Below are 19,673 nucleotides of genomic sequence, written 5' to 3'. Positions count from 1 at the left end.
TATGTGAGAGTATATAGGTGAGAGACAGGCTATAGTATGGTGAGCACCTAGGAGTAGTATTAGGAGAGTGTTTAGGTGATGGTAGTAAGCAGATAGGTTCTAATGTCAAGTATAGTGCAGATGGTAGGGGACAGCAGATGGAGTATACAAGACAGAGTAACCTAGTGCAAGGATAGTTGATGGTAGTCCCAAGAGCTAACAGTCTATGCAGATGATAGGAAATAGCTTAGATAGAGATAGTCCTGGTATATGCAGTAGATGACAGTAGAAGTGCAGGTTAGTAAGGAATCCCCTGTGGGGTACTTATCACTAGATAGGCAGTAGTAACAAAGTTCAGTAGTGAGAGGTGATCCAGTAGCGAGATACGGATCGGCAGCGAGGTTCCGGTTCAGTTCAGGCAAAGGGAATAGCCAGCAGCTCCAGCTTCACAAGAGAAGGTGCGGTGAACATGCGGTGTGAAAGGGTGAAGGTGAAAACAGCATGCCAGGGGTGATCGGGTGGCGAGACACAGGATCCGAAAACAGGTTCAGGTAGCGAGATACAGGAACGTGTAGATCTGGTATGCTGACTTCAGAGAGCGGGACGCTCCAACCATGGCGGTTGAACGAACAATGAGTGAGAGAAAGCCGGCGATTGAAATAGCCGCTCATAGCGGCGCTCGGCGATGATGTCATTGCCCTTAAAGGTGTATGCGTCCCATTTAGATAGCAAGATGGGACCCAATATTAAGACCAGAGGTACCAGAACATTACAGTACCCCCCCCCTTAAGGCCGGCTCCGGAAGGCTTCTAGAACTGTTTTTTCCGGGTATTTCGAGTGGAAATTGCGAATCAGTCTAGGGGCATGTATATCGGTATCCAGCCAGGTGTCATCTTGGGGCCCATAGTTCTTCCATCGTACTAGATATTGGAGTCTTCTTCTATGGATACGGGAATCCAGAATCTCCTTTATCTCAAATTCTTCTCCACCTTCAACTTGTACAGGAGGTGGAGGTGATATGGTAGGCCTTATTCCTTGGTTAGGAACATGGGGCTTTAGTAGCGACACATGGAAGATGGGATGTATCTTGAGGTCTGTTGGTAATGTGAGTTGTACTGCAGCTTTTCCAATAAGCTTCTTTATTGGGAAAGGTCCCAAGAATAGAGGTCCAAGTTTTTTACTAGGGATCTTTAATCTCAGATTTTTTGTAGAAAGCCAGACAAGATCCCCAATGGCATATTGGGGAGAGGGTTTCCTACGGAGGTCGTAGTACCTCTTTTGTTGGCTATGAGCATGTGAGATGGTATTGTTGAGTAATCCCAGGGAATCCTTTATCTGGGCAAGATAATCAGATGCCACTGGATTACTTGATGGCAAGATACGTGGTGGAAGGAGTGTGGGATGAAACCCATAATTTAAGTAGAATGGACTTTGTTTAGTAGTGCTGTGGGTCGAGTTGTTATAGGCGAATTCCGCCAGCGGGAGGAGATCCACCCAATCGTCCTGTAGATATGAAGTATAGCAACGTAGATATTGCTCAATGCACTGGTTAACTCTCTCTGTCTGTCCGTTGGTCTGAGGGTGGTAAGGAGAAGTAAGTTTACGCTCTATTCGTAGTATCTGACATAGAGCTAGCCAAAACTTTGAGATGAATTGTGAACCACGGTCAGACAGCAGTGTTTTTGGAATACCATGTAACTTAAAGACATGTTTCACAAGTAATTCCGCTGTTTGTTTGGATGAAGGTAGTCTTCGGATAGGAGTGAAATGTGCCAACTTGGTCAGATGGTCCGCTGACACTAAGATGGTGTTGAATCCTTTGGAAGGTGGTAGTTCTACTATGAAGTCTAAGGATACCACTTCCCACGGAACCTGGGGTATTGGTAAACTACAAAGTAGACCCGATGGTTTCGTATTGTCAATTTTAGACTTTGCACAGATATCGCAAGATGAAACGAACTTTTTTACGGTTGTCTTCATGTCTGGCCACCAAAACTGCCTAGTGAGTAGATTGAAAGTTTTAGTCATACCCATATGTCCTGCCATAGGTACATCATGCGACAATTCCAAGATCTTGGTTCGCATAGTAGGGGGTATGAATAATTTATCGTTGTAGTAAAGGAAACCTTCTGCGTCAGCATTTAGTTGTGGTGGAGGTGAATCCAGTCCTATGCTGTGCAAAATCTCCTCCTTCAGGGAACGAACGACGCCGACAATACGTTCATGTGGTATTATAGGAACTGAGGGAACCTCGGTGCAATCATTCTCGGCTAATCGTGAAAGCGCATCCGCTTTTTTATTTTTGTCTGCAGGTGTGTAGGTTACTAAAAAATTAAATCTCAAAAAGAATAACGACCACCGTACCTGCCGGTGGGAAAGAGTTCTATTAGTCTGAAGGTATTGAAGGTTTTTGTGATCAGTATATATAAGGATTGGCAATTGAGTACCCTCAAGTAGATGTCGCCAATTCTCTAGTGCCAGTTTTATGGCTAGCAACTCTTTCTCACCTACTGGGTAATTCACCTCGGGGCTGCTTAATGACTTTGAGAAGAAAGCAACTGGGTGAAGAGGTGAGGTGTTTGTTGGTCGTTGTGAGAGAACTGCTCCTACTGCCATATTTGACACATCTACCTCCAAGATGTATTGAAGGGATGGGTCTGGATGGCGTAGTATGGGAGCAGAAGTAAAGCTTGATTTCAACAGACAGAAAGCTCCATTTGCTTCTTCTGACCATTTGAATGATTTTTTGTGCTTGTGAGTTGTGTGAGAGGTTTCACAATCGCAGAGAAGTTCTTAATGAACTTCCTATAGTAGTTAGAGAATCCGAGGAACCTTTGTAATGCTTTGCGAGTGGTTGGCACAGGCCAATCCAGAATGCAGGATATTTTGCTCATGTCCATTTTGATTCCATTTTTAGATATAATGTATCCTAAGAATAGTACCTCCTCTTTATGGAATAAACATTTTTTTGATTTAACATATAAGTTATGTGCAAGTAGTCTTGACAACACAAGTCTTACATGTTTTATGTGCTCAGGTAAGGAATGAGAATAAATAAGTATATCGTCCAAATATACTACAACACAAACATCAAGCAAGTCTCTGAATATCTCATTTATAAAACGTTGGAAGGCTGCGGGAGCATTACACAACCCAAATGGCATCACGAGGTACTCAAACAGTCCGTATCTGGTTCTGAATGCTGTCTTCCATTCATCCCCCTCACGGATTCAAATTAAATTGTATGCCCCTTTTAAGTCCAATTTTGAAAAGTAGGAAGCTCCGCGCACCTGTTCGATAAGTTCAGGAATAAGAGGTAAAGGATAACGATCCTTTATTGTAATGGTATTTAATTGTCTGAAATCAATGATAGGCCTAAGACTAGAATCCTTATTGCGGACAAAGAAGAGTCCAGCAGCAGTGGAGGAAGTAGAAGGTCGGATGAATCCTTTTGCCAAGTTTTCATCCAGATATTCCTTGAGATGAGAGAGTTCATCTTGTGAAAGAGGATAGACGTGACCGAAAGGCAACTTACTATTAGGGAGTAGATCGATACAACAATCATAGTCCCTATGGGGAGGCAACACTTGAGCGTTTTTCTCAAGGAAAACCTCCGATAAATCCTGATAACATTTTGGTATAATGTCATCCGACACCACAGACAGGATCCTACCATATGGGGGGAGATTACACGTAGTTTCGCAATAGTGAGAAGAGAAGGCTAGCGTTCTTGTTTTCCAATCGATGATTGGTTGATGTATGTGTAACCAGGGAAGTCCCAAAATAATGGGAAAATGTGGTGAGGTTAATTCATCAAAGGTGGTGGTCTCCACGTGAGACTTGTCAGCAGTTACAAGGAGTGCCTGTGTCTGATTGGTGATGGGACCGGAGGATAAAGGGGTACCGTTAATAAAACTAACAGAGACAGGTTTGGGTTTTGGAACAATAGGTATTTTATTTAAGGAGACAAAACAAGTATCAATGTAGTTTCCACAAGATCCAGTGTCGATCATAGCCTTGGTGGTGATCCTAGTTTGGTCCCACTGCAATGTCAATTGAACAAAAAGATAAGGATTAGAAAAGGAAGTTGTTAGTCCCCCTAGCAAGACATTTGAACACTCACCCTCTTTTTTGCGGACAAGGGGACAGCCGCTTATCAAATGATCTGAGGATGCGCAGTACATGCAGAGATGTTCGGTTTTCCTCCTGGCACGTTCGGAAAGGGTCAAAGGTGGGCGTATCATTCCTACCTCCATAGGAGTAGGGTCAGCAGGCGACATCCGAGAAGGACTGGAAAATGGTAAGCCCATCTTCTCAGCCTTTCTTTCTCGCAGTCGTCTGTCAATATTGATACTGGTCTGCATCAGGCCATCCAAAGTGCCAGGTAAATCCGCTCGGGCGAGCTCGTCTTTAACGGCCTCTGATAGGCCGAGTCTGAACTGCGTTCGCAGAGATGTGTCGTTCCACCCTGAATCAGGGGACCATCTTTTGAAATTTGCCACGAAATCTTCAACAGGTCTCCTTCCTTGTTTTAAAGCCCTCAATTGGGTATCAGCAGTACTCTGCCTATTGGGGTCTTCATATAAACTAGCGAGTTGCGCTAGGAATAAAGGATAGGAGTTAAGGAGTGGGTCATCTTTTTCAAAGAGAGCGTCTGCCCAGGCCCGGGGTTCACCCGTCAGATAGGAGATAATGGTACAGACTTTAATTTGGTCAGTGGTGTAGGTCAGAGGTTTTAACAAGAAAAGCAATCGACATGCGTTTCTAAATTCACGAAATTTACTCCGATCACCAGTAAACACTAGAGGAGGGTTTATCTTAGGCTCACGGGGCTGAGCAACAGAAAGCTGCGTGAGACGGCCAACCTGCTGTCTTAAAGCCTGATTTTCGTTTTTTACCTCTGTAAGAGCAAGGATCAATGCATCTACTTGCTGTTTTAATTGTAGTACCTGAGTGGGTAATTCTGCTGAATCCATAATTTTTTAAGGCTCGTTCAATCTGTAACGCTCATGCGTTTTTGTTAGTGGATGGATTTGCAGCTGCAGAATTGTCACACTCAGTAGTCGTGTAGAGATTCTGTTGAACAAACATATCCAACTCTCAGGACTTCATCACTGTGCACAGCCTGTTTATGCAATATACATACACTCAATCTGATGTTAATGGAGGGATAGAATATGTGAGAGTATATAGGTGAGAGACAGGCTATAGTATGGTGAGCACCTAGGAGTAGTATTAGGAGAGTGTTTAGGTGATGGTAGTAAGCAGATAGGTTCTAATGTCAAGTATAGTGCAGATGGTAGGGGACAGCAGATGGAGTATACAAGACAGAGTAACCTAGTGCAAGGATAGTTGATGGTAGTCCCAAGAGCTAACAGTCTATGCAGATGATAGGAAATAGCTTAGATAGAGATAGTCCTGGTATATGCAGTAGATGACAGTAGAAGTGCAGGTTAGTAAGGAATCCCCTGTGGGGTACTTATCACTAGATAGGCAGTAGTAACAAAGTTCAGTAGTGAGAGGTGATCCAGTAGCGAGATACGGATCGGCAGCGAGGTTCCGGTTCAGTTCAGGCAAAGGGAATAGCCAGCAGCTCCAGCTTCACAAGAGAAGGTGCGGTGAACATGCGGTGTGAAAGGGTGAAGGTGAAAACAGCATGCCAGGGGTGATCGGGTGGCGAGACACAGGATCCGAAAACAGGTTCAGGTAGCGAGATACAGGAATGTGTAGATCTGGTATGCTGACTTCAGAGAGCGGGACGCTCCAACCATGGCGGTTGAACGAACAATGAGTGAGAGAAAGCCGGCAATTGAAATAGCCGCTCATAGCGGCGCTCGGCGATGATGTCATTGCCCTTAAAGGTGTATGCGTCCCATTTGGATAAGGGTACCAGAACATTACACTTATCCAGATACACCACATCCACAGGCCTTATCCAGATACACCACATCCAGAGGCCTTCCTTTATCCAGATACACCACATCCACAGGCCGTTTTATACAGACCTTCCTTCATCTAGATACATCACTTTCACAGTCCTTCCTTTATCCAGATACACCACATCCACAGGCCTTCCTTTATCCAGATACACCACATCCACAGGCCTTCCTTTATCCAGATACACCACATCCACAGGCCTTTCTTTATCCAGATACACCACATCCACAGACCTTCCTTTATCCAGATACACCACATCCACAGACCGTCCTTTATCCAGATACACCACATCCACAGGTCTTCCTTTATCCAGATAAACCACATCCACAGACCTTCCTTTATCCAGATGCACCACATCCACAGACCTTCCTTTATCCAGGGTGCTACATAAGAAAAGTGAGGGATCAGCCCAGAACTACACGGGAGCTGCTGTGAATGATCTCAAGGCAGTTGGGACCACAGTCACTAAACAAACCATTGGTAACACACTATGCCACAATGGATTGAGATCCTGCAGCGCCCGCAAGGTCCCCCTCCTCAGGAAGACATATGTACAGGCTCGTCTAAAGCCAATAAACATCTAAATCACAGGTGTCAAAACACAAGGCCCGCGGGCCGAATGGGGGGGCTCTCGACTTCTCATGTAAGGGTGTAAGGGGGAGTGGGGTGCTCTGGACATCTAATCTTACAGATATAACCGGCCCTATGAGGGCAACCATAATGCTGATATGGTGCGCGATTAAATTGGGTTTGACACCCCTGATCTAAATGATTTAGAGTAGTATTGGGAGAAAGTGCTGTGGTCAGATGAGACAAAAATTGAACTCTTTGGCATTAACTCAACTTGCCGTGTTTGGAGAAAGAAAAATGCTGACTATGACCCTAAGAACATTATCCTTACAGTCAAGCACAGCAGTGTAAACATGATGCTTTGGGGCTGTTTCTCTGCTAAAGGTACAGGCTGACTTTGCTGCATTGAGGGGCCAATGGGCGGAGCCATGTATTGTAAAATCTTGGATGAGAACCTTCTTCCCTCAGCCAGAACACTGAAGATGGGTCATGGATGGGTCTTCCAGCATGACAATGTCCCAAAACCGCCAAGGCAACAAAGGAGTGGCTCAAGAAGAAGCACACTAAGGTCTAGGAGTGGCCTAGTCAGTCACCAGACCTTCATCCTATAGAAAATTTATGAAGGGAGCTGAAACTTCGAGTTTCCAAGCGACAGCCAAGAAACCTTAATGATTTAGAGAAGATCTGTAAAGAAGAGTGGACCAAAATCCCTCCTGAGCTGTGTGCAAACCTGGGGGCCAACTACAAGAAACGTCTGACCTCTGTGCTTCCCAACAAGGGTTTCTCCACCAACTACTAATCAAATACTTATTTTACTCACTGAACTGTAACTCCCATTTATAACATTTGTATTGTGTTTTTTTTTTTTTCTGGATTTTTGGTTGATATCCCATCTCTATCATATAAAATACACCTATGTTAAAATTTGTAGACCTGCCATTTCTTTGTAAGTGGGCAAACTTACACAATCTGCAGGGTATCAAATAATTTTTTCCCCAATGTATATTGTGAGATACATTTGATACATTGTGGGATACATTTGATACATTGTGGGATACATTTGATACATTGTGGGATTATTAATAGCGATGTATGGATCATGCACATATTTGGTGAGGAGCAGTTTGGTGAGATTACAGACACTTAGCGGGATATGATCTGATCAGTGCTGATCTTTGGATGGGTATATAATAAGGAGAACAATGTGTTACTGGAAGAGTAATATCGGGCTATTTATTGCACTGACACTTCCAGTCACCCCTCCATCACATGTCTGCTTGCTGCGTAGGTAGCGCCACACGGGGGCCCGGTGTAATCACACTCTGTCACACGGGGCCCCTCATAGCAGAGAAGGTGTCAGGGAGGAAGAAAACAAATCTCCCATCACCTCACAGAATTAACTGTAGAAATGTTACTGGTAAATAGGTGGGAGCACTCCTCCCCATCATTCCTCAGCTTTTACTGTATACTGGGTGTTACTGGTTGGAGACCACCTTTATCTCTACCAGGGATGTAACATGGGCCCCTGGTAAAAATATTAGGAGGCCCTCCTGCCTCTCTAATCTCCTCCTCAAAGGCTTTATTTGGAATATTAAAGAATAAAATTTGCTTTCATAGCAGTCATATAAAGGTTCCCAAGCTAAATATTAATGCATTGTATCCATATTTATCCTCTAAATGTTCCTGCTACACCCATACATCACATACCCAAGGCTGGGAAACGGGGTGGGCAGGAGGGACGACTGCCCTGGGCACTGTGGTATCATGTGAGCTGGAATGTGATGCCGCCGATTAGAGCCGCGAACCAACGAGAGCTGGGTCGGGCCCGCCGTCACCATGACTCAAAGTGAAAGTGCCGTGCCCGGAGGCAGGAAGCCAATGTGCCCAGCCTGGAACACATGGGGGGAGCGTAGGCACAGCAACGCTCCCCACATTTATTCTAGGCTGGTCACACTGGCTTCCTGCTCCTGGGCACAGCACTTCTGCTTTGAGTCGTGGTGAAATCACGCAGGAGCGCCGGCGGGCCCGTTCATTCACGGCTCTACCCAGTGGCATCACATCCGATCGGTGACTCTCTCCGCCACCTTCAGTGGACCCAGCAGCTATTGGCGGAGCTCCAACTGACCAGGCCAACCTGCTATCGTATTGGTTTTTATTCTAATTCTATACCTACAGGTTGTCAAATAAACACTTTACTATTTCCACTGGCCTTATTCAATATCTGGAAACGTTTACTACCTGGAAACTGTCAATATATCACCTTTATCCGGATAGCGCTGTGTAACATAAATGGCAGATATGGAATAGCTTTGCGTTAGCGAAATATGAAATATGAAGTGATCTGTAGAAATACGTAGTGAATTGTAGATGTAATGTCATTTTGGGTTAATTAATGTATTATCACACACATGTCCTGTTAGTAGCATTTGAAAGGACACAGCTGGTCTCTCTGGGTTAGAGTTGACACCTGGTTGCCAATTAAGGTCCCCCATGCAATTGAACAAAATTTTGTCACTTTCCGGGAAGCTTCAAAGAAGACTGCTAGTCATTTTGGCTGCAGAAATCCGCAGGAGGGTGACAATAGGTTCCGAACTGTCTATGAGCGGTTGCTGCTTTTATCAGATCAAAGGAATGTATTTTATCTCTCATAAAAGTTAAAATATTAGTGGCAGAGAGATTAAAATAATTCCTTCTTGTGGCTCACGTGTGGGGCTTCGAGTAAATGTGTGTCTGTGGCATGGGTGGGGTCCTGGAGAATTGCACAAAACCGTTGTATGGCGCCTGATTGCGGCAGGCAAGCAGTGTTTGATACTGTCGGAATCAGACCAATGCGCTGGTGTCAGAACTCCTATCCCTGGCCCAGCGGTCAGCGCCATTCTGGGCCAATTCAACTCTGGTCAGTTCAGAACACAGAACATCCTGTGGGCTGAGATGGGGGCAACCCCTTGTGGCTGATTCGTTAAGGGCTAAAGTCCAGCCCACATCAATATTCCAATAAATTGGGAGTCTGAGATTTGCACATTGTTCTTCCTTGAAGCCAGTTCTGAACTGGAGAGTTCCCGCACGATTTCCGGCATGCTTCTGCCAAAGAGATAACCTTAGGTAAAGTTTATTTCTGGGTTTTTTGATTCCCTTTTATTTTTCATAGCAAATTGCCAATTGTGTGTCTTCTTATCTTTTGTGTATTTTTTGTAACTGCTTTTGTTTTGTATATATTTTTTATGCACTGCCCACTTTCGGGATATTAAATTATAAAATGAATAAGTGACTTCTGTGTACTAAGCTAGGACTCATACCTCTAGAGAGATTATTTGCATTTTAGTGCCTAAAATCTCTTGATATATACGCTACATGCCAATCTGTATGCAATTGCACTGTGTGTTGGCAGATTGCATGCAGATTGTACAGCAGACGGAGATCTGCGTGTGTTTGGTGTCCCAGCAGACCAGTCTGCGGACAAACTGTTGGGTGGTGGCAGGCTATCGTTTGTGGTGTGTGGGTGTGGGGACAGTGGGAAGAGTGACTAGCACAGGGGTTCTAACTTGTAGGATAGCTGGAGGAATCCTAGTAGTGTGTGGTAATTGCTAGACTGCTCCCCAACCCTTAGAGTGCACCAGATTGTATGTAAGATTTGTATCTGCCTGTGTGTGGTCAGCCAGCTGGATTGGAGTGGAGTCTCCCTCTAGTGGTGACCGAAGGCAGTGCAGGCTGTGAAAGTGTCACAGCCAATATTACTTAGTAGGAATTTTCTTTAATCTGTTATCCCCTTATCTTCCCCAGTCACGATTCATCGCGTCTCGGTTAGCTAGTCGCCGTGGGCGTGGTCGAATCCTGACACGCTGTCTTTCCTGGTTGCCTGTTGGATGGTCATTTTGTACTGATTCTGATGGCTGCACCGGATTGGTTTGGGATAGTATATAGTGTGGTCTGCTACAGGGTTAGCGCTGGGGATTTTTTGCTGTCTACTTGTAATGGCAATGCACAATGCCTTTGCACCCTTTTGTTTTATTTGTGCCGTGAAAATCACAGGCAGGCAGGGCTAGGACCCATAAGAGCCCATTGGTCTTGCTCTAGTCAGGCCCCTACACAGGTTTGTGCAGTCAGAGAAGCACCTCACTGACTCGGAAGGGCAAGGAGAACACATATGGCACTGATGTGAAAGGACGCTATTCTGACTCCAATTGTTGTAATAGTGACTTATCCCTTGCTAAGACCTATTCCTGGCCTGTACAAGCAGATGCAATCACTGCGGACAGCTTACCATTTTAATATTTTTTGTTTATGTGTTTGTCACACTTTAAGTTGCTGCTTATTGACATAGGAGCTTAGCATGGTTATCACCCACTTTTACTTAATCATTATCAGATAGCTGAACTCACCAGACACCGTTTCTTTCCATCCATGTAGGTTTTATTGCAAGCAGTAGTTATAGCAGACAACAAAATGTGGCAGATGATTGAAGATGGTATCTGCAGGTCAAAACATGGTAATGTGTTCCTGGATGCGAGCAGATTGTATAAAAGGCGTAGACAGATGTGGCCATCTCTATCCCCATAAGCATAAAGAAAGAGGAACAGGAAATACATCATAAATGGGAGGGGACAGGACAGAACACAGAAGAGAGAGACAGAAAGGCAAGTGCAACAACCGAAATAACCACAAGATGGCAGTATAATGACCAAATATAGCACAGACACAAATGTCCAACAACTGAGGGAGCAGAAAGAATTGCTGCAAGGTGTTGGTGGTTACTTTCACCTTCTATACCAGGGGTGTCTAAACTTTCTAAACAAAGGGCCAGTTTACTGTCCTTCATACTTTAGAAATGCCGGACTAGGGCCAGTGGGAGTAGAAAATGTCCTGGTGCCCAGTGGGAGTAAAATAATGCCCTATCTTTGGTGTCAGTGGGAGGACCAGTGCCTCATGATTGGAAGGAATTGTGCCCTTTTGATGGTGTCAGTGGGAGGAATAGTGCCCCATTTCTGGTGTCAGTAACAGGAATTATGCCCCATTGTTGGTGCCAGCGAATGGAATATTTACCCAAGGGCCAGATAAAAGGCAAGAAAAGGGCCGCATCCGGCCCCCGGGCTGCAGCTATTCTATACCAACCATTCCACCCCCAATCTGTCACATAGCTCTTCATTCCTCCTTATGTGTTCTCATATCCGCAACTGGGACAATATAGACTGCAGGACATCGCTCTTCAACACCCACTCCAAGCGCCATTCACATCTACAGTGCCTTGAAAAAGTATTCACGCCCCTTGAAATTTCCCACATTTTGCCATGTTATAACGAAAAACATACATTTATGTTTTGGGGATTTTATGTGATAGACCAACACAAAGGGGCACATAATTGTGAAGTACAAGAAAAATGATAAATGATACAAATAAATCTGTGAAAAGTGTGGCTGCATTAGTATTCACCCCCCTTTACTTTGATACCCCTCACTAAAATCTAGTGGAACCAATTGCCTTCAGAAGTCGCCAAATTAGTAAATAGAGTCCACCTGTGTGTCATTTAATCTCAGTATAAATACAGCTGTTCTGTGAAGCCCTCAGAGGTTTGTTAGAGAACCTTAGTGAACAATGAGCATCATGAAGGCCAAGGAACACACCAGACAGGTCAGGGATAAAGTTGTGGAGAAGTGTAAAGCAGGGTTAGGTTTAAAAAAATATCCCAAGCTTTGACTATCTCACGGAGCGCTGTTCAATCCATCATGGGAAAATGGAAAGAGTATGGCACAACTGCAACCCTACCAAGACATGGCCATCCACCTAAACTGACCGGCCGGGCCCCTACCAAGACATGGCCATCCGCCTAAACTGACCGGCCGGGCAAGGAGAGCATTCATCAGAGAAGCAGCCAAGAGGCTCATGGGAACTCTGGAGGAGCTGCAGAGATCCACAGCTCAGGTGGGAGAATCTGTCCACAGGACAACTATTAGTCGTGCGCTCCACAAATCTGCCCTTTTTGAAGAGTGAGAAGAAGAAAGCCATTGGTACAATAAAGCCATAAGAAGTTCTGTTTGCAGTTTGGGAGAAGCCATGTGGGGGACACAGCAAACATGTGGAAGAAGGAGCTCTGCTCAGATGAGACCAACATTGAACTTTTTGGCCTACAAGCAAAACGCTATGTGTGGGGGAAAACTAAAGGCCCGTACACACGTGCAGATTGTCGGCCGAAAAGATTCGGCCGACGACCGATCGGCCGATTTTCGGCTTGTTTGTATGATGCTTCCGACAGCCGACAGCGCACTTTCGGCCGAACAGAATCTGTCGTGCAAGCATTAAAATGTTTGTATGCCGACACCAGAACGGCCGATTGTTTGCCAGTCAGTACAGATTTCGGCCGACAGACAGCAGATTTGCAAGACTGGGCATGCTCAGAAAAGAAAAAACACACGGAAAGTTAACCATCACATGACATCACTTCTGCAGTCGGCTGTTGTTGGCCGACAAAATTCGTGTGCAGTCTTTTGCACTTTTCAGCGGACAGGACAGCCCGGGGACAAAAGACGGGCGATCGTTCGGCCGACGATCGGTACGTGTGTACGGGGCTTAACACTGCACATCACCCTGAACACACCATCTCCACTGTGAAACATGGTGGTGGCAGCATCATGGTGTGGGGATGCTTTTCTTCAGCAGGGAAAGTGGTCAGAGTTGATGGGAAGATGGATGGAGCCAAATACAGGGCAATCTTAGAAGAAAACCCTCTAGAATCTGCAAAAGACTTGAGACTGGGACGGAGGTTCACCTTCCAGCAGGGCAACGACCCGAAAGATACAGCCAGAGCTACAATGGAATGGTTTACATCAAAGCATATTCATGTGTTAGAATGGCCCAGTCACAGTCCAGACCTAAATCACATTGAGAATCTGTGGCAAGACTTGAAAATTGCTGTTCACAGACGCTCTCCATCCAATCTGACAGAGCTTGAGATATTCTGCAAAGAAGAATGGGCAGAAATGTCCTCTCTAGATGTGCAAAGCTGGTAGAGACATCCCCAAAAAGACTTGCAGCTGTAATTGCAGGGAAAGGCGGTTCTACAAAGTATTGACTCCGGGGGGTGAATACAAATGCAGCCACACTTTTCACAGATTTATTTGTATCATTTATAATTTTCCTTCCACTTCACAATTATGGCCACTTTGTGTCGGTCCATCACATAAAATCCCAATAAATCACATTTACATTTTTGGTTGTAACATGACAAAATGTGGGAAATTTTACTTTTTCGAAGCACTGTATGAGTTTAGCTCATGAGCTGACAGCAATTTTTTTGGCTCCTCCCCATGTTGGGTTGTATGGGCCAATTCATTTACAATGGGCCATCAGGACCCAACCTGTGGCAACACATCTCAAAACACACAGACTGACACGTGCTACCGAAATGTATGGAAACGCAGAGTGTAGGGAGTTTGTTTTAGGCATGCATTGCTTGATGGGGTCCCAATAAAAATGAATGATATGAACCCCGAAGTGCATACACTGGTGTATTGACACACATTATATTGGAAAGGGCCACACTCCTGCTTAATAAGGGAGAAATCCGGATGATCCAGTTCTTCCCTTTCCTCTTCTTCACTGCTGTGCAATAAGTTTATCTCCAGTATATGACGATCTCTTTATCACTGATCTCTGTCTCTTCATTCAGAAGGAACAGTTTCATTAGTATAATTCTTTTTTTTTTCTTCCTGCAGAAATGATTCGGTCAGCCACTCCCTTCCCATTGGTCAGCCTCTTCTTTATGTTTATCGGATTTATACTCAACAACGTCGGACACATCCGGCCCCATCGGACCATTCTGGCCTTTGTGTCGGGGATCTTCTTTATCCTGTCCGGTGAGTCTTCCTCTAATGGCGGCTGGTGCTCAAAATTTTTTGGGGGGGGGGGGGGGTGGTGCAAACAGAAAAAATATAATAGGCATTGCTTTGCGGCAAAAAACGCTGCAAAAAATTGCATGACTTTGAGCTAAAAAAAAGTGTCAAAGGGGCCTTCAGTAATCAAAGTATAGTGTGCCCCCATTCAATGCAGAGTTACTACAGCGTGCCCCCATTCAATGCAGAGTTACTACAGCGTGCCCCCATTCAATGCAGAGTTACTACAGCGTGCCCCCATTCAATGCAGAGTTACCACAGCGTGCCCCCTTCAATGCAAAGTTACTACAGCGTGCCCCCATTCAATACAGAGTTACTACAGCGTGCCCCCTTCAATGCAGAGTTACTACAGCGTGCCCCCATTCAATACAGAGTTACTACAGCCTGCCCCCTTCAATGCAGAGTTACTACAGCATGCCCCCATTCAATGCAGAGTTACCACAGCGTGCCCCCCTTCAATGAAGAGTTACTACAGCGTGCCCCCCTTCAATGAAGAGTTACTACAGCGTGCCCCCATTCAATACAGAGTTACTACAGCGTGCCCCCATTCAATGCAGAGTTACTACAGCATGCCCCCATTCAATGCAGAGTTACTACAGCATGCCCCAATTCAATGCAGAGTTACTACAGGGTGCCCCCATTCAATGCAGAGTTACTACAGCGTGCCCCCCTTCAATGCAGAGTTACTACAGTGTGCCCCCCTTCAATGCAGAGTTACTACAGCGTGCCCCCATTCAATGCAGAGTTACTACAGCGTGCCTCCCTTCAATGCAGAGTTACTACAGCGTGCCCCCATTCAATGCAGAGTTACTACAGCATGCCTCCCTTCAATGCAGAGTTACTACAGCATGCCCCCCTTCAATGCAGAGTTACTACAGCATGCCCCCATTCAATGCAGAGTTACTACAGCATGCCCCAATTCAATGCAGAGTTACTACAGGGTGCCCCCATTCAATGCAGAGTTACTACAGCGTGCCCCCATTCAATGCAGAGTTACTACAGCGTGCCCCCATTCAATGCAGAGTTACTACAGTGTGCCCCCATTCAATGCAGAGTTACTACAGCGTGCCCCCATTCAATGCAGAGTTACTACAGCGTGCCCCCATTCAATGCAGAGTTACCACAGCGTGCCCCCCTTCAATGCAGAGTTACCACAGCGTGCCCCCATTCAATACAGAGTTACTACAGCGTGCCCCCCTTCAATGCAGAGTTACTACAGAGTGCCCCCATTCAATACAGAGTTACTACAGCGTGCCCCCATTCAATGCAGAGTTACTACAGCGTGCCCCCCTTCAATGCAGAGTTACTACAGCGTGCCCCCATTCAATACAGAGTTACTACAGCGTGCCCGCCTTCAATGCAGAGTTACTACAGCGTGCCCCCCTTCAATGCAGAGTTACTACAGCGTGTCCCCCTTCAATGCAGAGTTACTACAGCGTGCCCCCCTTCAATGCAGAGTTACTACAGCATGCCCCCATTCAATGCAGAGTTACTACAGCATGCCCCAATTCAATGCAGAGTTACTACAGGGTGCCCCCATTCAATGCAGAGTTACTACAGCGTGCCCCCATTCAATGCAGAGTTACTACAGCGTGCCCCCCTTCAATGCAGAGTTACTACAGCATGCCCCCATTCAATGCAGAGTTACTACAGCATGCCCCAATTCAATGCAGAGTTACTACAGGGTGCCCCCATTCAATGCAGAGTTACTACAGCGTGCCCCCATTCAATGCAGAGTTACTAAAGCGTCCCCCCATTCAATGCAGAGTTACCACAGCGTGCCCCCATTCAATGCAGAGTTACCACAGCGTGCCCCCATTCAATACAGAGTTACTACAGCGTGCCCCCATTCAATGCAGAGTTACCACAGCGTGCCCCCATTCAATACAGAGTTACTACAGCGTGCCCCCATTCAATGCAGAGTTACTACAGCGTGCCCCCATTCAGTGCAGAGTTACCACAGCGTGCCCCCATTCAATGCAGAGTTACTACAGCGTGCCCCCATTCAATGCAGAGTTACTAAAGCGTCCCCCCATTCAATGCAGAGTTACCACAGCGTGCCCCCATTCAATGCAGAGTTACCACAGCGTGCCCCCATTCAATACAGAGTTACTACAGCGTGCCCCCATTCAATGCAGAGTTACTACAGCGTGCCCCCCATTCAATGCAAAGTTACCACAGCATGCCCCCCCTTCAATGCAGAGTTACTACAGCGTGCCCCCCTTCAATGCAGAGTTACTACAGCGTGCCCCCATTCAATGCAGAGTTACTAAAGCGTCCCCCCATTCAATGCAGAGTTACCACAGCGTGCCCCCATTCAATGCAGAGTTACCACAGCGTGCCCCCATTCAATACAGAGTTACTACAGCGTGCCCCCATTCAATGCAGAGTTACCACAGCGTGCCCCCATTCAATACAGAGTTACTACAGCGTGCCCCCATTCAATGCAGAGTTACTACAGCGTGCCCCCATTCAGTGCAGAGTTACCACAGCGTGCCCCCATTCAATGCAGAGTTACTACAGCGTGCCCCCATTCAATGCAGAGTTACTAAAGCGTCCCCCCATTCAATGCAGAGTTACCACAGCGTGCCCCCAAGTTGTTTAGTTGCAGAAATATAAAAATGTATAAAAGAAGAGATGGTGGAAAGGTAATTAGAGGTAAAATAGGACATCACAGGAGGAGGAGCAGCAACATTTGGGGGTGACAACGTGGTGCCTTTTCTGCACATCCAGCACTTTGCATTGTTTGCTATATCAGGACGTCTCCTCTGCGTTCTGCACATCAGGCACAACAACGATAATTTCCGGCCCAGAAATGCCATTTTGCAGGTCATGTTTATTTCACTCCTCGCTCAATGGAGGCAGTGAAGCGGAGAATTGCCTCTGCCACACCTTAGGTATTGTCATCTCGTACGGGGCCGCTCGCCACCTGCACTGTCCCTCCCACTCAATCACAGCGTATAATAACTGAGTCGTTATCAGCTGCCGCTGGTCTGCTACATACTGTGCCAACTGTCCAGGAGAGAGAGAGCTCAGAATTGGAAGAGGAAAGTATGATGCTCAAGGCCATGAGGTGCTGAACTTCAGGCAAACAGCTAAATACACAGATGAAATACATAAAAGGGAGCCGTTTTACCTGCCATAGGATTTATATTTTTCGAACAGGGCCTCTGATAAGGCAATACAGCCAGCCCTCCTGTACTAGGACCAGGCCCCATCAGTTCATAAAGGGGGGCCTGGGCACATGCCGAGCAGGAGGGCCAACTGTACTGTCACACAGGGAAGACGGGACAGCAGGTGGAAGAGGGAGTAGATACAAGAACTGATCTCCCTGCAGCGCAGCCAGAGAGAGAAAGTTGAAAGCTCTACAAGGGGACCCACAAGGGAGTACGGCTGACCCTCCTGCTCAGCATGTGCCCATGCCCCCCTTTTGAACTGATTTGGCCTGGGTCCAGTACAGGGGGGCCAACTGTACTGCCTTGTGGATCACCCTGTAGAGCTGTTGATGTTCTCTCTGTCTGCCCTGCAGGGAGATTGATTCTTGTATCTCCTCCCCCTTCCACCTTGCTGTCCTGTCCCCCCCCCCCCGTGTGCCCGCTTCCCCAGCAGTACTTCTGGCTTCCCTTCTCTTATCTCCTTCCTGTAGCTGCTGAGGGCATACAGGAGGATTGGATTCCAGATGGAGAGCTGTTGGCTTGTAAATATGTCATATCGGTACTGATCACTGAAGCATAGTAAACTGTATTTTTTATGCTTCAGTTTGTGAATGTGCAGGAAGACTCGGACTACTTCCTATTCATTCATCTGCAGCTGAGGCTACCGAAAAGGTTAATGATGAATTTCTGTCCTCAGTAACTTTCTCTGTCCCAAATGTGAGACATCAGGGGTCTGTTTAGACTAGGGATCGACCGATTATCAGCAAGGCCGATATATCGAGGGCCGATATGCACTTTCCCCAATATATCGGAATCGGCCCTGGAGGCTACCGATATTGCCAATATTGTCGTGACGTCATGGCGTATGTTGCGCCATGCGCCTCCGTGCACTAAGACAGCTTCTGCCTTCTTAGTTCGCCTCCCTCAGCCTCATCTGGAGTCAGGGAGTCTCGGGACGGTGAGTGTACAGTGCACACAGTATGTTTAACACAGCCACCACATACATACACCCACCCACAGCTGCCCGGTGCCAGCCAGCCACCCACACACCAACAGGCCTGTACCAGCCAGCCACCCACAGGCCCTGCCTGTACCAGATAGCCAGCCACCACACAGGGTGCCAACCAGCAACCCACCAAAGGGTGCCAGCCAGCCAGTCACCAAAGGGTGCCTGCCAGCCGGCCACCCACCAAAGGGTGCCAGATAGCACAGTAACAGATTTGTGTCGAAAATTGTGTTCATTTTGCAAAACTTTAAATGTTCAAAATATTGGTCGATACTGATATGCAATGGCCAAAATATTGGTATCGGTATTGGCAACAAAAAAAACTATATCAGTGGATCCCTAGTTTAGACCCCTGAAATTTTACCAAAGCCCCCCCAACAGGGCACTTTAAAAAAAAAATGTATTAAATATATAGATAATAGAATTCTAAAAAAAAAAAAAAAAAAATGTTAAGAAAATGTAAATTCTAAAAAAAGAAAAAAATTGAAGGGCCTGTTTTCCATGAGCTTTGCATAGCATCACGGTTGTGGCATTTTAGCAAAAGTATAATTTGATGTTTTCTATGGGGGGGAGGCCCTGTCAGGTAGGCTGTACGGGACCCTCTAATTTCTAATGGCCCTGTTTTTGAACATCTAGTTCTAAGATATAAACACTTCAGCCAGACTGTACAGCCAGGTTGGTGACTTGACTTTTCTCTGCTGCAGTTAAGCAATAAAGCTTGGTCACCTCTCCGCCCCCCAGACTGTGATTGGACATTGGAGGAGCAGAAGCAGTTAACTGCACCGCTCTCCTCCACTCAACATGTTCCCTGACAGAACATGTACGTGTAGCACAAATTGACTGCACACCATGCAGCCGCTATGGGGCCCCAAAGCTGGCCACCTACACAGTGATATATGCATTGAGCAACAGTCTTTGGTAAATACATTTGGATAAAATAATCCACATAACATTTGAGAAATCTCTATATTGTGGAAAACAATAAGTATCTTGTATCACTAAAGGAATTGGCTATTAGAATAAATTAAATAAAGATAATGGTTTTGCTGTGGGGCCCATCACACATAGATGAGGGCCCTGAGGAGGACAGTGATACAAGTATGTGGCCAGTTCACCAACTCAGTTACAGGTGGGTTCCATCA

At 46.1% G+C, this 19,673-nt stretch overlaps 1 protein-coding gene across 2 annotated transcripts in view; it reads left to right on the top strand.

Annotated features, from left to right (window-relative positions):
- Positions 1–19,673, top strand: part of CACNG5 (calcium voltage-gated channel auxiliary subunit gamma 5) — a 137,211-nt gene that overhangs the window by 94,573 nt on the left and 22,965 nt on the right. For both annotated transcript variants that reach the window (XM_082272115.1, XM_082272116.1), the window contains exon 4: positions 14,194–14,334. In XM_082272115.1, the coding sequence (XP_082128241.1) occupies positions 14,194–14,334 (141 nt within the window). The remainder of the gene's footprint in view (positions 1–14,193; positions 14,335–19,673) is intronic.

The sequence above is a fragment of the Pelophylax lessonae genome (genome assembly GCF_965119305.1).
Source record: "Pelophylax lessonae genome assembly, chromosome: 11".
In the NCBI taxonomy this organism is placed as follows: Eukaryota; Metazoa; Chordata; class Amphibia; order Anura; family Ranidae; genus Pelophylax; species Pelophylax lessonae.
The sequence above is the reverse complement of the archived record's forward strand: the minus strand, read 5'-3'. Positions and strand labels throughout refer to the sequence as shown.